This window comes from Coregonus clupeaformis, unplaced genomic scaffold (assembly GCF_020615455.1).
Source record: "Coregonus clupeaformis isolate EN_2021a unplaced genomic scaffold, ASM2061545v1 scaf1870, whole genome shotgun sequence".
Classification (NCBI taxonomy): domain Eukaryota; kingdom Metazoa; phylum Chordata; class Actinopteri; order Salmoniformes; family Salmonidae; genus Coregonus; species Coregonus clupeaformis.
The window spans coordinates 75,801-96,090 of NW_025535324.1; the positions used below are offsets into that span (position 1 = coordinate 75,801).

A 20,290-nucleotide genomic window follows, 5' to 3' on the forward strand; every position below is an offset into this window, starting at 1 on the left:
CTCGTTTACCTGGAAGTACACACCCCCTAATATATTATTCAAGGCGCATAGCGGGTGTGTTTAGTAGCTAGCTAGTGGAATTAAATTAACGTTAGTCCCTCAACAAAAGTAAAGTAAGTAAGTTAACGTTAGTCCCCCCAGCTGGATATTGTTGTATTGAATGTGTAAGAAATAGCTATGTAAGAGACCGATAGGTTGAGGGACTAACGTAATTTACTTCCACTAGCTAGCTACCATGAAGGACTAATTACTTCCACTAGCTAGCATGACTATAGCCAGTAGTAGCCAGGTAGGGCTAGCTAGCTAGGCAGCCTGCCAGCTAGTCAGTTAGCAGTAACGTTAGACTTTCATTTTCGCTTTCTTGTTCAGCCACAGTTGTTGTCAGAATAGGCTGCAAGAAGTTGAGCGAGAACAAGTTGAGGAGAACGCCACGCAGTGCACACTTGTAAGTAAACTTTAATCGCACCCAAATTGTATCTGTTTTCGTTTTTCTTAGGAATGTATGTGGTTCTAGAACTTCTACCAGCCTATCACGAAAGCAACTGTTCACTAGAATTTTGTGGATTAATTTTAATCGATAGGCAAAGATTCTATCAGTTCTGTGTAAAACGAAAGTGATACTATTTTAGGTAGTTTGCGCAGTAAAGCAGGCTACATAAAACATTCTTGAGTTGATCACATATTTGTTTCAAGAGACAATACCCAAAATCTGATTTTTGTAATAACATTGCACTCGAGGTGTGTGTAAATCAGAGTATGTGAGCGGAGTGGAGCTGGAGCGGAGCGATCCCAATTTGACTGGAGTGTGGAGCGAGATTCCCAAAGGCTGAAGCGTCGGCCTTCCCCCCCCCTCCAATTTCGCTCCAAAGTAGCGCTCACTTCACGAGCTCAGGGCATGCCCGGCCCAGCATGCATTTGTAGTCTACTTGTGTGCTGCTATAGCCCCTTGCTTTAGCTACTGTCATGGAGTTCGTTAAATATTTTCATAAAGAAACTGATAAAATACACAGGTGCAAAATCAAGGTGACTTACAAAGATGAGGACCAAGAGACAGAGTGCGGTGATGTAGTGTCCACAACTAAAGAATCATCATGGAATCTGAAAAGACACCGTTCCCGAAAGCATGATGGTGTACTTACTAAATTAGATGCATATGCTAAAAGAAAGGAACGAGGTGGGTAGATAACTAAGTGTGTTATTGTAGCAAAGTATTTATAAACCAAAAATCAGATCGCTTAAACGTTCGTTCATTTTTGTTGTATTATCTATACAATAGGCCATAATTGATTTTGGTCCAATAGGCCTAGCATATTCCCACATTCAAGAAGCTTTGTTTTGATTGGGTTATTTTGCCTAAAAACCTTTTAGGCCTACCTATAGATTTTTTTTTTTCAACAACTCTGCCCAGCCTGTCAAGTATGGCCAAAATTATGTTTAGCATCCCCAGTGGCTCTGCAAGTGTGGAGAGGATATTATCCGCTGCTGGCCTGCTCTCCAGGCGCCATCGCATAAACCTGACTGGCCAAACTCGTGTTTCTAAAAATGTATTCTAAAAATGTATTCAAAGGCACTAATAAGTCATTTTTCGTTTAATTTGTCATTCATTCTAAGTAAGTCACAACCTATATGCGAAATGTATTGACTAAAATGATTTAATACAACAAAATGTTTTTTAAATGCTGAGCGCTTTATGTCTCTACCAGTCTATTGTGTCGCACTCGCAAATGCTTCACAATGTATTACAGTGAGGGAAAAAAGTATTTGATCCCCTGCTGATTTTGTACGTTTGCCCACTGACAAAGACATGATCAGTCTATAATTTTAATGTTAGGTTTATTTGAACAGTGAGAGACAGAATAACAACAAAAAAATCCAGAAAAACGCATGTCAAAAATGTTATAAATGTATTTGCATTTTAATGAGGGAAATAAGTATTTGACCCCTCTGCAAAACATGACTTAGTACTTGGTGGCAAAACCCTTGTTGGCAATCACAGAGGTCAGACGTTTCTTGTAGTTGGCCACCAGGTTTGCACACATCTCAGGAGGGATTTTGTCCCACTCCTCTTTGCAGATCTTCTCCAAGTCATTAAGGTTTCGAGGCTGACGTTTGGCAACTCGAACATTCAGCTCCCTCCACAGATTTTCTATGGGATTAAGGTCTGGAGACTGGCTAGGCCACTCCAGGACCTTAATGTGCTTCTTCTTGAGCCACCCCTTTGTTGCCTTGGCCGTGTGTTTTGGGTCATTGTCATGCTGGAATACCCATCCAGACCCATTTTCAATGCCCTGGCTGAGGGAAGGAGGTTCTCACCCAAGATTTGACAGTACATGGCCCCGTCCATCGTCCCTTTGATGCAGTGAAGTTGTCCTGTCCCCTTAGCAGAAAAACACACCCAAAGCATAATGTTTCCACCTCCATGTTTGACGGTGGGGATGGTGTTCTTGGGGTCATAGGTAGCATTCCTCCTCCTCCAAACACGGTGAGTTGAGTTGATGCCAAAGAGCTCAATTTTCGTCTCATCTGACCACAACACTTTCACCCAGTTCTCCTCTGAATCATTCAGATGTTCATTGGCAAACTTCAGACGGGCCTGTATATGTGCTTTCTTGAGCAGGGGGACCTTGTGGGCGCTGCAGGATTTCAGTCCTTCATGGTGTAGTGTGTTACCAATTGTTTTCTTGGTGACTATGGTCCCAGCTGCCTTGAGATCATTGACAAGATCCTCCCGTGTAGTTCTGGGCTGATTCCTCACCGTTCTCATGATCATAGCAACTCCACGAGGTGAGATCTTGCATGGAGCCCCAGGCCGAGGGAGATTGACAGTTCTTTTGTGTTTCTTCCATTTGCGAATAATCGCACCAACTGTTGTCACCTTCTCACCAAGCTACTTGGCGATGGTCTTGTAGCCCATTCCAGCCTTGTGTAGGTCTACAATCTTGTCCCTGACATCCTTGGAGAGCTCTTTGGTCTTGGCCATGGTGGAGAGTTTGGAATCTGATTGATTGATTGCTTCTGTGGACAGGTGTCTTTTATACAGGTAACAAACTGAGTTTAGGAGCACTCCCTTTAAGAGTGTGCTCCTAATCTCAGCTCGTTACCTGTATAAAAGACACCTGGGAGCCAGAAATCTTTCTGATTGAGAGGGGGTCAAATACTTATTTCCCTCATTAAAATACAAATAAATTAATACAAATTTTGACGTGTTTTTCTGGATTTTGTTGTTGTTATTCTGTCTCTCACTGTTCAAATAAACCTACTATTAAAATGATAGACTGATCATTTCTTTGTCAGTGGGCAAACGTACAAAATCAAATACTTTTTTCCCTCACTGTACTTTGTAGGCTATAACCTTGAAATAATAATAGCCTAAATAATTCATTTTCATTCCTTAGGCTCCCTGTCTTGCTCCTGACCTATTTAGTGTTAACAGTGCCTTCGGAAAGTATTCAGACCCATTGACTTTTTTCCACATTTTGTTACGCTACAGCCTTATTCTAAAATTGATTTAAAAAAATAAAAATCCTGATCAATCTACACACAGTACACCATAATGACAAAGCAAAAACTGTCTTTTTAAAAAAAAATTGTTAATTTATAATAATTAAAAAAAATGGAAATATCACATTTACATAAGTATTCAGACCCTTTACTCAGTACTTTGTTGAAGCACCTTTGGCAGCGATTACAGCACTGAGTCTTCTTGGGTATGACGCAACAAGCTTGGCACACCTGTATTTGGGGAGTTTCTCCCATTCTTCTCTGCAGATCCTCTCAAGCTCTGTCAGGTTGGATGGGGAGTTTTGCTGCACAGCTGTTTTCAGGTCTCTCCATAGATGTTCGATCAGGTTCAAGTCCGGCCTCCGGCTGGGCCACTCAAGGACATTCAAGGACTTAAGGACTTGTTCTGAAGCCACTCCTGCGTTGTCTTGGCTGTGTGCTTAGGGTCATTATCCTGTTGGAAGGTGAACCTTTGCCCCAGTCTGTGGTCCTGAGCACTCTGGAGCAGGTTTTCATCAAGGATCTCTCTGTACTTTGCTCCGTTCATCTTTGCCTTGATCCTGACTAGTCTCCCAGTCCCTGCCACTGAAAAATATCCCCACAGCATGATGTTGCCACCACCATGCTTCACCGTAGGGATGGTGCCAGGTTTCCTCCAGACGTGACGCTTGGCATTCAGGCCAATTAGTTCAATCTTGGTTTCATCCGACCAGAGAATCTTGTTTCTCATGGTCTGAGAGTCTTTAGGTGCCTTTTGGCAATCTCCAACCGGGCTGTCAGATGCCTTTTACTGAGGAGTGGCTTCCGTCTGGCCATTCTACCATAAAGGCCTGATTGGTGGAGTGCTGCAGAGATGGTTGTCCTTCCGGAAGGTTCTCTCATCCCCACAGAGGAACTCCAGAGCACGGTGATAGTGACCATCGGGTTCTTGGTCACCTCCCTGACCAAGGCCCTTCTCCCCCGATTGCTCAATTTGGCTGGGCGGCCAGCTCCAGGAAGAGTCTTGGTGGTTCTAAACTTCTTCCATTTAAGAATGATGGAGACCACTGTGTTCTTGGGGACCTTTAATGCTGCAGAAATGTTTTGGTACCCTTCCCCAGACCTGTGCCTCAACACAATCCTGTCTCCGTGCTCTACTGACATTTCCTTCGACCTCATGGCTTGGTTTTGACTCTGACATGCACTGTCAACTGTGGGACCTTATATAGACAGGAGTGTGCCTTTCCAAATCATGTCCAATCAATTGAATTTAACACAAGTGGACTCCAATGAAGTTGTAGAAACATCTCAAGGATGATCAATGGAAACAGGATGCACCTGAGCTCAATTTCGAGTCTCATAGCAAAGGGTCTGAATAATTATGTAAATAAGGTGTTTTTGTTTTTATTTTTTTAATCAATTTGCAAACATTTCAAAAAACCTGTTTTCGCTTTGTCATTATGAGGTATTGTGTGTAGATTGCAAAAAAAAGGAAAGATTTAATCAATTTTAGAATAAGGCTGTAACGTAACAAAATGTGGAAAAAGTCAATGGGTCTGAATACTTTCCGAAGGCACTGTATATACTGTTTAATATGACATGTAGCCTATTTGAAATGATGTGCGCTTCTTACATCGCTTTTTTATGTTTATTGAAATCGTATTGTTTAGTTTCAATACTTCAAAACCAAATGGTAGTTCCAGGTAGTCACAAAAATAGATGGGTGTTGGTTAAATTGTGATTTAAATTAATGGAGCGAATTTGGAGCGGCAGTTCTTTTTCTGTGAGCGCGAAGCGGTTTTTAGTGGAGCAGATGGAAAGAACGGGGAGTGCCGGACCACTCCATGAGCGGGATTTCCAACCACTCAACTCCGCTCACATACTCTGGTGCAAATTGTTCAGTGTTGTCTGTCAGGTAAGGGCAGACTAGGTTGTTTGTCAAGCTAGGCCAATATAACTTTCAATATGCAGGGTGCTAATGTTGAGAGAAAAAAGTATTTAAAGAGGCAATCTGCGGTTGATACATCCATTTTTGGACTTATAAATTAATGATATGAACCCATTGATTCTTGAAGAATATAACTTATAAATAAATGCCTCATGAGCTTGGTTCAACTGTGGTACCCCATCAGAACCCCAAATATATAAGCTTGTTTTACTCCAATGTCTGTAAACAAAGTAAATGTAAACAAACCTCAAAACATAGTTTCAACTATAATTTTGATATCATCGATGGTCAGTCCTTGCATCCATAGCTCTGTCTATACATTTGAGAATGGTTACATTTCTACAGCCCCATCCCTCAGCTTTTTACCAGAACAGGGGCAGGGAAAATGCTTTGTTATTGTTTAAACTGCTGCTTGCCGCTTTAAAGGAGTCTAAAGCCTAGTTTATACCTGGCGCTAACATGTGTCCTTTGTCTTGATCTTGTCCACATTCTGATCGTGCCCACATTTTCAGAAATACAGTATGTCTACACATGGTATTAAAATGTATCTTATCTGTGTCTGCATTGTGACCACATTTCCTGGTCCCTCCCTGTATGCAAATTATTTGACCGCTATTCTTTCAAAATAGTATGTATTTATTTTAAGACACATTGATGCCATAAGTCAATGGTGCCACCTGTCAATGATTTTAGAAGCCGGGATAATGATGATTTAAATGGTTTCACTCTCCAGAATTGTCTACACTTGTAAGATATCCAGACACAATGCGTGTCTGACTACCTCCGAAGGTGGTCAGGAAGATCTGATCACTATCAGACCACAATGCGTCTTTTAATCGTCTACACCTGTCTGGAAATGTGGGCACAATCAGAATGTGGACAAGATCAGGACAAAGGATGCATGTCAGAACCGGGTATAAACTGGGCTTAAGACATGCTGAGAAACACAAGAACAAGAGTAATAGAATAGTGAGAATCAACCCAGTCTCCCCTAATAGCCAGCGAAAGCAATTGCCTTTTCTATACTTTATGATAACACAATGAACATTTTATTTCTCATTTCACACACATAGTTGTTTTTCACATACCAGCCTGAAGTGCATTCTGTTCAAATGGGCAATTAAAATGCTAAACCTATGATGTTTAGGACTGGCTGAAGTGAAAGTGACGTCTTGACTGGTGTAAGCACGGCGACTAAACATGTCAGACGTAGAGGACATGGATGTGAGTATATGCACTTGTATTGTGGACAGATCATGGAAAGTTTTTATCCTAACAGAATTTAACAGAGGAGAACTTAACAATCATTATTTCTTTCAAGACAACCCCAACCCCAGAGATGAGCAGAAACACTGAAGCCTCTGGACCTGAACAGCAAGGGCCCCATGACTATTCGCAAATACAGGTTCATGTTGTAGGTATCAAAGGATAGGGCCAGGGGTAGCATATGTTATGCGGGTGTGACATTATTACAACCGGTGACATCATTTGGGTATTTAGGGTTAACATCTATTACAACCGGTGACATCGTTTGGGTATTTAGGGTTAACATCAACTAAAAGTATTTTATAAAGGCCTACAATGCTCTTGTGCTCTAATTATTAGGACTAAACACTTTTGTCTCGGGGTAGGCTACTTTTATTTAGAATGTGGAAATGTAGGCTATAGCATAAATGTAGGCTTTAACCACATGTTGAGGATGCACAACCGCTCACCGATGTGACAGCTCCTCCAATGCAGTTACACCTCCGACATTGCCTAAACAAAAGCAATGAAACTGCTATGCAGTTGTCGGTTATCGCGGGTAAGCGCTGGAACTGATTGAATCTCGGCCTTAGGCTGGGATTCAATACGATCGCGCTTTGTCGACAATGCACTATTTATACCTTAGGTAGTTTGCTATTGAGCCGACGTGGAGCGTTTACCGTGAATGTGGTCTCTGCGAATGCGGTATTGTTGCCTTTAACCTTTTACTGCAGTGGGCTAAATCAGAGTGTTTCTTGGTAGTCTTAAACAAATCTACTTTGAAACAAAAGTATATACCTCACACACATGGTTATAGGCTTAAAAAAAAGAGTGAAATGTATTCAATTATGAGTTTGCATCCCAATATTACACTTTATATACATCACAGAAGACTGAAATATAACAAAACCATTGATATAGGAACACTGGATTTTTGGCGGGTTTTTAGAAATAATGTATATTAATTATAAAAAAATATTAACATTCCACCCATGAGGCCACTAAGTCATTTGACTGCAGGAAAGGGCTACAAGGTGCATTGCCAACAAAGCAGGATCGGCTTGAATCCCGGCCTTCTTCTACTACTGGACTAAAAAGCATCCTCAATGGAGAATCTCTATTGAAAATGCATCTTTAGTCCAGGAATAGAATGGGTCCAGAACCTGGTCCTAAGACTCCAGTTCAGACCCACTAAAAGAGAGATTTCACCAATATAATAAGAACTGTAACTTTGTGAAGGCACAGGTTTATGATGATTTTAAAATAAAAGTACTCTCCACTGTCTCTCCCAGCCCACAGGAACACCCAATGGCCATGGAACAGTGATACAGTCACAGCCACAACGGTCTAGTGTTACTCAAAGTGCTTTGACTGATAAGGTAAGGAGTTTTGTAGGACTCTATTGTAGTAGACTAACACCGCTTACTGTAGCCGGGTATCTATTGAGAGCTGTAAACAGTGTAATTTAACCCATAAGAGTCTAACCCCTGTCTAAGCCGGGGGAGGGTGGGTTCTACTAAGATATATGGAATTGTTTTAAGAAGGTCATACCAAGGATAATTTTTCTATTTGATATTGCATTTTAAGAACCCTTAAAGTATATATATATAAAATTGGGCCTTACTGCTATTAGCCCACACAAACACATTGAATAACAGATTCACTACATGGAACAGATAGTCCCCCCAAAAAATCTAAAGGAAGTTTGTTCTGAAGTGCTTGTCCTATATCTGAGAGATATAAGAAAGATCAGGAAACATTTGTTCTTTTTCTTGACATGTATTTAACCCCTTATTTTTGGCACTAAACAGTCTCCATACAGTGCTTTCAGAAAGTATTCAGATCCGTTGACTTTTTCCATATTTTGTTACGTTACAGCCTTGTTCTAAAATTGATTAAATTAAATGTTTTCCTCATCAATCTACACACAATACCCCATAATGACAAAACGAAAAGAAAAAGGTAGAGTGGCCAGACGGAAGCCACTCCTCAGTAAAACGCACATGACAGCCTGCTTGGAGTTTGCCAAAAGGCACCTAAAGGACTCTCAGACCATGAGAAACAAGATTCTCTGGTCTGATGAAACCAAGATTGAACTAATTGGCCTGATTGCCAAGCGTCACTGTCACGGTCGTCGTACGGAGTAGACCAATGCGCAGCGTTATGAACGAACATATTTATTATCTTCAGTGATAAATACAAAAACAACAAACAACAAACGATACGTGCAGTCCTAAGGTTAACTCAAACACGGAACAAACCAAACGGAAACAAGATCCCACAAACACGAATGGAAAACAGACTGTTTAAATATGGTTCCCAATCAGAGACAACCAGCCACAGCTGACACTCGTTGCCTCTGATTGAGAACCACACTGGCCAACATAGAAATACAATACTAGAACACGACATAGAAACACAAACACATAGAAACTACACACCCTGGCTCAAAATATAGAGTCCCCAGAGCCAGGGTGTGACAGTCACGTCTGGAGGAAACCTGGCACCATCCCTACGGTGAAGCATGGTGGTGGCAGCATCATGCTGTGGGGATGTTTTTCAGCAGCAGGGACTGGGAGACTAGTCAGGATCGAGCGAAAGATGAACGGAGCAAAGTACAGAGAGATCCTTGATGAAAACCTGCTCCAGAGCGCTCAGGACCTCAGACTGGGGCGAAGGTTCACATTCCAACAGGACATCGACCTTAAGCACACAGCCAAGACAACGCAGGAGTGGCTTCGGGACAAGTCTCTGAGTGTCCTTGAGTGGCCCAGCCAGAGCCCGGACTTGAACCCGATCTAACATCTCTGGAGAGACCTGAAAATAGCTGTGCAGCGACGTAAATGTAATATTTCAGTTTTTTATATTTAATATATTTGCAAAAATGTCTAACAACCAGTTTTTGCTTTGTCATTATGGGGTATTGTGTGTAGATTGTGATTTTTAATTTTTTAATCCATTTTAGAGTAAGGCTGTAACGTAACAAAATGTGGAAAAAGTCAATGTGTCTGAATATCTCCATTAATTTTTTCAACTGGTACTCGGGGACCTTCAGACGAGTCTTGTGAGGCCTGTGGGCGTCCTAGAACAAAACAACATGTAGGCGTTCGTGAGAGTCTCACCTTTCCACCGAGGGGTCATATTAGTGTGTATCCCAATCTGTTCGGACACTACAGAGAGAAGTTGGCAGATCAGCTATGCTGACTTCAGACGAGTCCCAAGATGTTTGTGGGGGGCAAAAATGAGAACACCATCGTGTTTGTGAGAGTCATCCTTAGAGGGGTCATCATAGTTTGTAGGCCAAATCGTTTGGACTCTACAGACGATTTTGTGAGAAGACCGATTTTCGGGATGTCACATGGTCTGACAAACACCGCTCTAGCTCTGTCACCTTTCACCACAGATGCATAAGTGTGACATAGGCAGATGCGGTGGATTGAGACGCATCCAATGCAAAAAACAGAACATATCTCTAGCTTAAACTGACAGATTTCTATGGGGATTTGTTTATTATACTAATAATAAAGCTGTTTATATTTTTATAATACATACATTAATGTCCAACAAGGGCACACATTCACCAGACAAATCAATATTTTCATATGTTATAATCCATAAAGTTGTCTCTCTAATGATTAACATCATATTAATGTTCTGTTATTTCCAGGACCCAGATCTTCATCAAGCAGATCATGACTTTGAAGTGAAGCATCCCTCAGCACCCCAGTATGACCTCAGCAATGTTAGTCATTTTGTCTTTTGATAGCTGTGAAAATCTGATGAACATACTGTACATGTTAAATAAGGACATTTCTTTGACTTGTTTTCTTTTTATTGGTGTTTTAGAATGTATATTTCCATAAGGCTAAAATTATCTCTAAACCATTAATGTTGCTAGATATTTTACGGCATTTACAATATTTGACATCACTCTCCATTCTCTATAGCCTCAGTCATCCTCTTCCAAAGAGATCAATGGAGATTCTCCTGCTGAAGGAGAGAATGTCTCTACTAGAAACAAACAATCACAGAGAGATCCACATTATCCCATCAACCCCCAAAGTGCTCCAGATGGGGTAATGATTCTATCTAGCAGATCAAAGGATGTGTCATTTTTCTAACTAGCTCTAGACGCTTTACTGTAGAACACTGGTCAGTGCTCAGGAGACAACCGTTTCTGTTATTGCCCCTGTCAATCAGGCTATGATATCTGCCTTGAAAGCATGGTGTCATCCTCTTTTATCATATCAGTTACTAAGCCACCTGAACAACCCAAAAATAATACGTTGTCATTTTTTCAGGACCTGAATCAGGCAAAGGACGAGACAGAGGAAAAGCAGACCACTGGACCTCTAGATGAGGCTACTGTCTATGTCAATGTGGTGTGGCCTGGGAAACGATCATTGTCATGGAAGTCTACACTTCAGAAAAGTCTCCAGTCATGGTTGAATAATAACTTAACAAAAACAGATTGCACCGTGGAAAGGCTTTTGGACAACAGAAACGTGGCAGAAGTAAAGATACATCCCCCTTCAGGTTAGAATGATGGTGTAAAATACAGTAATACATGTATAATTTCAATGTTGAGGAGGCACTCAAGCCATAGAGGTGCTGCTATGAGAAAATTATCTTCACTAACATTGATGCAAACAATGTGTCCCTGATTAAATTCCCAAACACTTAGCAAAGGGTTTTGCCATGTTAGCAGGTTGGATTTGGTAACAGGCATTTCTGTCTTTTATTCTAAGAGTTTTAATTATTATTTTTGCGTGATCATGTGCTATTATTTATCTGCCCTCTTTTAAGCCATTGAGGACCTTCTGAAGTTGAAGGAAACACAGATTACCATAAAAGACAAGGCCAAGACAACAGCCACTGTGCAGTTTCACAGAGATGTACCTCCAACATTTAAATCCTGCAATCAATCAAGCAGTAAACCCAGCTCAATAGAAGTATTGCCTCCAACATCCTCACACACTCCACAGGATGTATGTAAATCAAATGTGTGATTATTTGACAGCATTTTCAAATCAACTATAATATAAAAAGTATAAATGTAAAATGTATGTACATATTTTAAATATTATATTTTCCCCCTAGGTCAAATGCCTAATGACTGTAAGTGCTAGTCTTGACATTGATGGCTACAAACCTGAAGTACGAGCTGCCCTTCTCAGTCAGTACCACACCATCGATCACAAGTTAGCTGTAAAAGGGACCTTTGATGAAGTGAAGCAGTTCCACAAGGAGGTGACCAAGATCATCAGGGAAGCGGAAGCCGAGCCAGAACGGGGTTGGAACGATGGTGCAGACGCAGCACAAAGCATGACTCACAATGGAAAGAAGACCCATGAAGACCCTGGGCAGAAGAAAATGGCAGTCCCACTAATCCACTTTTGGTACTTGAACCAGGCCTACCGAAAGGAGATGGAGGACATAGAGAAAAGAAATGGAGTCAAAATCAATGCAGAAGTGGAGGTGTACATCAAAGAGGACCCACAGAAAACAGGCAGAGATTTTATGCTGACCAAAGCCCACCAGGAGTTCATTGGCCTCTTCCAGAAGCGTGTAGTTGATTTTGACAGCATTTCCACCCATCTGACACCTGTGGATCCAGGAGACCTCATGAATACGCTGAGAAACATCCAGAATGAGGAGACCAGGCTGGTACTAAATGTGTCTGCCAATGGGTGTGATGTGTTTGGGCCGAATCAGAGCATCGTGGCAGTCAGGAAGGCTATTGGAATGAAGACTACAGTAATGACCTTTGGAATGGATCACAGCTACACAGAGAAAGCATCTGAATTTGCTGGGGGACCTGTTTTGAGATCTCCAAAAACACCACGGATGATTAGGATGGACATCAAAGATCCACTCTTGTCACATGGGCTGGCCATGGACCAGACTCACTGGGATCTGATGAAATCTGCCTTTCATGAGAAAATAACAGCAATCAAAAATAAATTTGGAGTGGATTTCATGGAGGAAAAGTCTCCAGGCAAGGTCAAAATTAAAACCAGACCTACAACATCATCACACACTCCACTGGTTGTCTCTCTGGAAAGCCACGCCATCAGAGCTCTCATGCACCTCTACCAGAAGGTTGCGACATCAGCGATGAGCTGCCACCTGCTGGACCCTACCCATGCAAAGACTGTGGGGGACAAGCTCGAGGAGATCCACCCTCGACACCGCTGTGTCTGGGCAGGAGGAAACTACGCTCCCTGGAGGTTGATCGGCCTACCGCAACATTTGGGCCCTGCTGTCAAAGAGCTAGAGATGAAGCTGAAAAGGCCTATGTTTAAAGAAGAAGACAAGCACAAGATTGGGTATGCTGGAGACAGATCCAGCGCTGGAGCAGCCACGGGGGGAGCAGCTGGAGATGGAGGAGCAACAGGAGGGGCTGAAGAAGATAATTGCACCATATGCATGGACACATTTACCAACAAGAAGAAGTTGTCCTGCAGCCATGAGTTTTGTGCAGATTGTCTGAGGAAGGCAGTGGAATTCTCAGGCCCCAGCTGTCCTTTGTGTAAGGTTGTGTTTGGAAAGGTGGTGGGAGACCAGCCTGAGGGAACAATGAAAGTGAAACATGAAAGGTCACTCAGCATACCTGGATACCCTGGCTATGGCGCGATAGTTATCAACTATGATATACCAAATGGAAAACAGACGGTAAAAGCCTTGATTTTTTTATTATAAATGTAACAAATTACAGCACTGAATTATCTCCTAATGCATTAATTTTTTACTAATCACCACAGTGAGGGTTAACAGCAAAATGTTTAACTATACGGACAAATTTTGTTTTCTTTACATTTTCTGGCTTTAGAAGAAACATCCCAATCCTGGAGAGTGGTTCAGTGGGACCTGTAGAATAGCTTATCTACCGAACAATGAGGAGGGCAACAAAGTGCTGAAGTTACTGGAGAGAGCTTTCGACCAGAAGCTGATTTTCACAGTTGGGACCTCCAGAACCACTGGGACAGACGACTGTGTGACATGGAATGACATTCACCACAAGACCAACATCAATGGAGGGGCACAAGGGTAAAATATCTAAAACTATGGATATGATTATATTAACCTTCTGTAACAGTTGACAATTATTGTACATTTTAGTCATTTATAAAAGTTAACTGGATATTTTCCACTAACTTGAAATGCCTAGTACCCTGCCTGGGGGAACAACACTTCAAGATTGTGATGTGTGCTTTGTGTTTTTCCACAGTTTTGGTTACCCTGACCCTAACTACCTCAGCAGAGTGAAGAATGAGCTGAAAGCCAAAGGCATTGAATGAAGACAGTCTTGAAAATAGAACAGACTAGTTCAGTTGAGATTTTCAACTGTTTACAATAGATCCCTTTTAAAGAGTTGTGAATGACACGGGCTGATCCATAATAACAGTACGCTTTCTAATCAAACATGTATTCTATGAAATCAAGATGTTTGTTGATTAATATTTGCCATATTTACAATATCACTGTACCCTCTGAGTGGGTTGTTTTGACTATACTAATGTACTACAATAATATTGTGGAAAATAGTTGTTGGTGTCTGGAACCATTTTGGTCAAGATTCTTTATTTTTGAAGCCATACATTTGTCTAAACAAATGGAAACTTTTGGGGTTTAGTTTTGATTGGTGTACCAGTAGTTCATACTTTTTTTAGATACAGTTGAAGTCGGAAGTTTACATACACCTCAGCCAAATACATTTAAACTCAGTTTTTCACAATTCCTGACATTTAATCCTAGTACAAATTCCCTGTCTTAGGTCAGTTAGGATCACCACTTTATTTTAAGAATGTGAAATGTCAGAATAATAGTAGAGAGAATGATTTATTTCAGCTTTTATTTATTTCATCACATTTCCAGTGGGTCAGAAGTTTACATACACTCAATTCGTTTTTGGTAGCATTCCCTTTAAATTGTTTAACTTGGGTCAAACGTTTCGGGTAGCCTTCCACAAGCTTCCCACAATAAGTTGGGTGAATTTTGGCCCATTCCTCCTGACAGAGCTGGTGTAACTGAGTCAGGTATGTAGGCCTCCTTGCTCGCACACGCCTTTTCAGTTCTGCCCACAAATGTTCTATAGGCTTGAGGTCAGGGCTTTGTGATGGCCACTCCAATACCTTGACTTTGTTGTCCTTAAGCCATTTTGCCACAACTTTGGAAGTATGCTTTGGGTCATTGTCCATTTGGAAGACCCATTTGCGACCAAGCTTTAACTTCCTAACTGATGTCTTGAGATGTTGCTTCAATATATCCACATAATTTTCCTTCCTCATGATGCCATCTATTTTGTGAAGTGCACCAGTCCCTCCTGCAGCAAAGCACCCCCACAGCATGATGCTGCCACCCCCGTGCTTCAAGGTTGCGATGGTGTTCTTCGGCTTGCAAGCGTCCCCCTTTTTCCTCCAAACATAACGATGGTCATTATGGCCAAACAGTTCTATTTTTGTTTCATCAGACCAGACGACATTTCTCCAAAAAGTACGATCTTTGTCCCCATGTGCAGTTGCAAACCGTAGTCTGGATTTTTTTATGGCGGTTTTGGAGCAGAGGCTTCTTCCTTGCTGAGTGGCCTTTCAGGTTATGTCGATATAGGACTCGTTTTACTGTGGATATAGATACTTTTGTACCTGTTTCCTCCAGCATCTTCACAAGGTCCTTTGTTGTTGTTCTGGGATTGATTTGCACTTTTTTTTGCATTAAAGTATGTTAATCTCTAGGAGACAGAACGAGTCTCCTTCCTGAGCGGTATGACGGCTGCGTGGTCCCATGGTGTTTATACTTGCGTACTATTGTTTGTACAGATGAACGTGGTACCTTCAGGCATTTGGAAATTGCTCCCAAGGATGAACCAGACTTGTGGAGGTCTACAAAAAAATGTCTGAGGTCTTGGCTGATTTCTTTTGATTTTCCCATGATGTCAAGCAAAGAGGCATTGAGTGTGAAGGTAGGCCTTGAAATACATCCACAGGTACACCTCCAATTGACTCAAACGATGTCAATTAGCCTATCAGAAGCTTCTAAAGCCATGACATTTTCTGGAAATGTCCAAGCTGTTTAAAGGCACAGTCAACTTAGTGTATGTAAACTTCTGACCCACTGGAATTGCGATACAGTGAATTATAAGTGAAATAATCTGTCTGTAAACAATTGTTGGAAAAATTACTTGTGTCATGCACAAAGTAGATGTCCTAACCGACTTGCCAAAACTATAGTTTGTTAACAAGACATTTGTGGAGTGGTTGAAAAACGAGTATTAATGACTCCAACCTAAGTGTATGTAAACTTACGACTTCAACTGTACTTGAATGTAGGGTGACATGTAGATTATGACAAAATAAATGTTTTGAATGAATAGAACTATGGAACATAAAAAGCACTGACAGAATAATCAAACAATTATACAGAATAGTTTGCCTGATGACAAACTGAACTGTTTGCTACATACTTCAGACTGAGAAAGGACTGCCATTGTTGACGTTTTTTGTGGTGAAGTCAAAATGAGGAGTGTTGTACAAAACAAAGTGATCAGCTTTACCCACTTTTTTTTTTTTGATTTTTCGGGGGGTGGGGGCTTCAGCACCCCTACTTCCCACGACTATGAAGATGCGGACCATCCTGTTAGCATGCAGTCACTGCTCTGCCTGTCCCATAATTTCCACCAGCCTCGCTCGGTCCGCACTCTGGTGACTTTTTCACTTTATTGCGGGAACTAACGTCCGTGGCGTAGCGATCGGTCAGAGCAAGGAGTTTGGGTAGCCAGGCAACAGAATAGTAACATTGAGTGGAAATCAACATAAATATATTATATAATTACCGGTTGGTGATCTCTCATTAGATAAATATACTTGCTGGAACTTAAATGTTTGGTTCAGTGCTCACTTATGATGGACAAACGTGTTCTTGTGTGTGATTAACTCGAAAGCTCACCCTTGTTTAAGTTTGCTTTGATTTTTGTTTAATGATTGGCAATGAGAATAAAACATACATTAGACAGTGATCATTTTTTGTGGTTGTATCGTTCACAATATGCCAACTCTAGTCCTGTCTAGCTAGATATGAAAACACAACCAGAGAAGTGACAGTGAGGTTCAGAGGTGACCAAACTGCGACACTAATGGATTGTTGGGCTGCACGATGAGTCAGGATTTTAGCTAACATGCTGACCACACCGATTGTTACAAAATAAATGTACACATACATGTTATTCAGTCATTGCACCCACACTGCTCGCGCGTGTCAACGAGCGTCTGCTTGGCCAGGCGCTAAAATAGAACTCGGTTATATTTGTGACGCTCAACGCGCTGCAAATCCTGCCTCTCCCATCTCCTCATTGCTTTTTAGGAGCATCTACACCCGTTGGTGATTGAAAGATGAACTGAGGTCTACGCTCCAGTCCAGTTGGTTGTGGTAATGCACCATAAAATTGGTTGCCAACCGCCATATAGTCCAAAGAAGAAGAAGCCTGCAGGAGGAGAGATTACTAGAAAACAAACTTTTACAGTTTTATCTGTGGATTAATTGTAGGAGTAGAGGACCTTGTGCATTTCAGGTAAAAAAAAATAACAACCCATTATTTATATCCCAGGACAAATTAGCTAGCAACAGCAAGCTAGCTAGTTATCTAAATTGCCATAAATGTTTAATGCTTTTCGACCTGTCCCCAAATTAATATAATTGGTTGAGTTTCTTTTGATGTTTCAACCTGCGTGTCCTGATCGCGTCTGGTGTGGGGGGACAAAATCAATTTGCGCGTGCGGTCTGGTAACATGTAACCCTTTTCCTAACCTTAACCGCGTTCTCCAAAACTGCTACGCATTTCATTTTAGTGTCGAACCAATAATGGAGCGTTGATCCACCCACTTCTTTTGCAACGCCCACTTTCAGATACACTCCAATTATGCAGTTAACCATACTTGCACCAATGCCGTGTTCACGTGCTAATGGGAACTAGGAGAGTCCGAAATGTTCGACTTGCTAACTGGTTGTAGATATACACGTGTTGCATTCAAACAGTCAACAAGTCGGACATTTCAGAGTTCCGACTAGCACATGAATGCGTAACAATGTTATGCCAGTCATGGCATCTTCTGACAAAAAGTAAAATGAAAGTACACTGCTCAAAAAAATAAAGGGAACACTAAAATAACACATCCTAGATCTGAATGAATGAAATAATCTTATTAAATACTTTTTTCTTTACATAGTTGAATGTGCTGACAACAAAATCACACACAAATTATCAACGGAAATCAAATTTATCAACCCATAGAGGTCTGGATTCGGAGTCACCCTCAAAATTAAAGTGGAAAACCACACTACAGGCTGATCCAACTTTGATGTAATGTCCTTAAAACAAGTCAAAATGAGGCTCAGTAGTGTGTGTGGCCTCCACGTGCCTGTATGACCTCCCTACAACGCCTGGGCATGCTCCTGATGAGGTGGCGGATGGTCTCCTGAGGGATCTCCTCCCAGACCTGGACTAAAGCATCCGCCAACTCCTGGACAGTCTGTGGTGCAACGTGGCGTTGGTGGATGGAGCGAGACATGATGTCCCAGATGTGCTTAATTGGATTCAGGTCTGGGGAACGGGCGGGCCAGTCCATAGCATCAATGCCTTCCTCTTGCAGGAACTGCTGACACACTCCAGCCACATGAGGTCTAGCATTGTCTTGCATTAGGAGGAACCCAGGGCCAACCGCACCAGCATATGGTCTCACAAGGGGTCTGAGGATCTCATCTCGGTACCTGACCGTTTGAGCAGACACATGCACATTTGTGGCCTGCTGGAGGTCATTTTGCAGGGCTCTGGCAGTGCTCCTCCTGCTCCTCCTTGCACAAAGGCGGAGGTAGCAGTCCTGCTGCTGGGTTGTTGCCCTCCTACGGCCTCCTCCACGTCTCCTGATGTACTGGCCTGTCTCCTGGTAGCGCCTCCATGCTCTGGACACTACGCTGACAGACACAGCAAACCTTCTTCCCACAGCTCGCATTGATGTGCCATCCTGGATGAGCTGCACTACCTGAGCCACTTGTGTGGGTTGTAGACTCCGTCTCATGCTACCACTAGAGTGAAAGCACCGCCAGCATTCAAAAGTGACCAAAACATCAGCCAGGAAGCATAGGAACTGTCTGGATTACTGCAACTCGCTGTTGGCTGGGCTCCCTGCCTGTGCCATTAAACCCCTACAACTCATCCAGAATGCCGGAGCCCGTCTGGTGTTCAACCTTCCCAAGTTCTCTCACGTCACCCCGCTCCTCCGCACACTCCACTGGCTTCCAGTTGAAGCTCGCATCTGCTACAAGACCATGGTGCTTGCCTACGGAGCTGTGAGGGGAACGGCACCTCCGTACCTTCAGGCTCTGATCAGTCCCTACACCCAAACGGGGGCACTGCGTTCATCCACCTCTGGCCTGCTGGCTCCCCTACCTCTGCGGAAGAATAGTTCCCGCTCAGCCCAGTCAAAACTGTTCGCTGCTCTGGCACCCCAATGGTGGAACAAGCTCCCTCACGACGCCAGGACAGCGGAGTCACTCACCACCTTCCGGAGACATTTGAAACCCCACCTCTTTAAGGAATACCTGGGATAGGATAAAGTAATCCTTCTACCCCCACCCCCCCTTTACTCCAACCCCCCAAAAAAAAAAAACATTCTAAAGTGGTTATCCCACTGGCTATAAGGTGAATGAACCTATTTGTAAGTCGCTCTGGATAAGAGCGTCTGCTAAATGACGTAAATGTAAATGTATGTGGTCTGTGGTCACCAACTGCAAAACCAGTCCTTTATTGGGGGTGTCTTGCTAATTGCCTATAATTTCCACCTATTGTCTATTCCATTTGCACAATAGCATGTGAAATGTATTGTCAATCAGTGTTGCTTCCTAAGTGGACAGTTTGATTTCACAGAAGTGTGATTGACTTGGAGTTACATTGTGTTATTTAAGTGTTCCCTTTATTTTTTTGAGCAGTGTATAAAGGTACTGAAAGAAGACAATTCAACTGTTTTCTGTACAGTTCTTAATTTTATTTATACCAATCTGTTATTTATTTTGTAAAGTACTCCAGCAAAAATGTTAACATTATTTTCTTTCCAGAAGAAAGTTTGAACCTCCATGCATTTTGTACTATAAAAGCTGTGTAATTTCATTATAAAACAAGGACTAATCATAAACAACTTAAATCCCAAATTGCATGTATGATTTTGCAAAAATGTTCTTTAAGTAAAATGATTGTACTTATCTCTCCTTTTTAATTAAAAACAAAAAAACAATGCGACAGCATAAATCAAAAATAACACTTGCTGACAGGTAAGCAAAATAAGGATTTGTTATTCTAGTTACTTGAACGTGTCTTTTTATCACACATGCATTAAAATATGGCTGATCACCTTCTGACAGAAGCAGCATTTTGGGACAGCGGCCGAGCTTAAAGACACATCAAAGCGACCAAAATGGCAGCGCTAGCAGCAGGGTACAGGAGACAGAGAGATGATCAGGAACGGCTAAAGGAAAAACAGTAGAGGGAAATGCTATGCAAGCTATGCAAGAGAAAGGAATGAATGCACTTCAGAGGGAGCTGTTCCAAAACCATAAAAGCACAGATCT

The 20,290-nt window shown here is 42.0% G+C and overlaps 1 protein-coding gene across 1 annotated transcript; it reads left to right on the top strand.

Annotated features, from left to right (window-relative positions):
- The first annotated feature begins 89 nt into the window (after window positions 1-89).
- LOC121575195 (E3 ubiquitin-protein ligase DTX3L) lies at window positions 90-14,411 on the top strand. The gene is made up of 11 exons (XM_041888148.2): window positions 90-445; window positions 6,576-6,652; window positions 6,750-6,842; window positions 7,966-8,052; window positions 10,341-10,415; window positions 10,621-10,749; window positions 10,975-11,209; window positions 11,480-11,661; window positions 11,774-13,348; window positions 13,506-13,723; window positions 13,905-14,411. Exons 2-11 carry the CDS (start codon window positions 6,629-6,631, stop codon window positions 13,972-13,974), a joined length of 2,688 nt encoding a protein of 895 aa, XP_041744082.1. The 5' UTR covers window positions 90-445; window positions 6,576-6,628; the 3' UTR covers window positions 13,975-14,411.
- The last annotated feature ends 5,879 nt before the right edge of the window (window positions 14,412-20,290 follow it).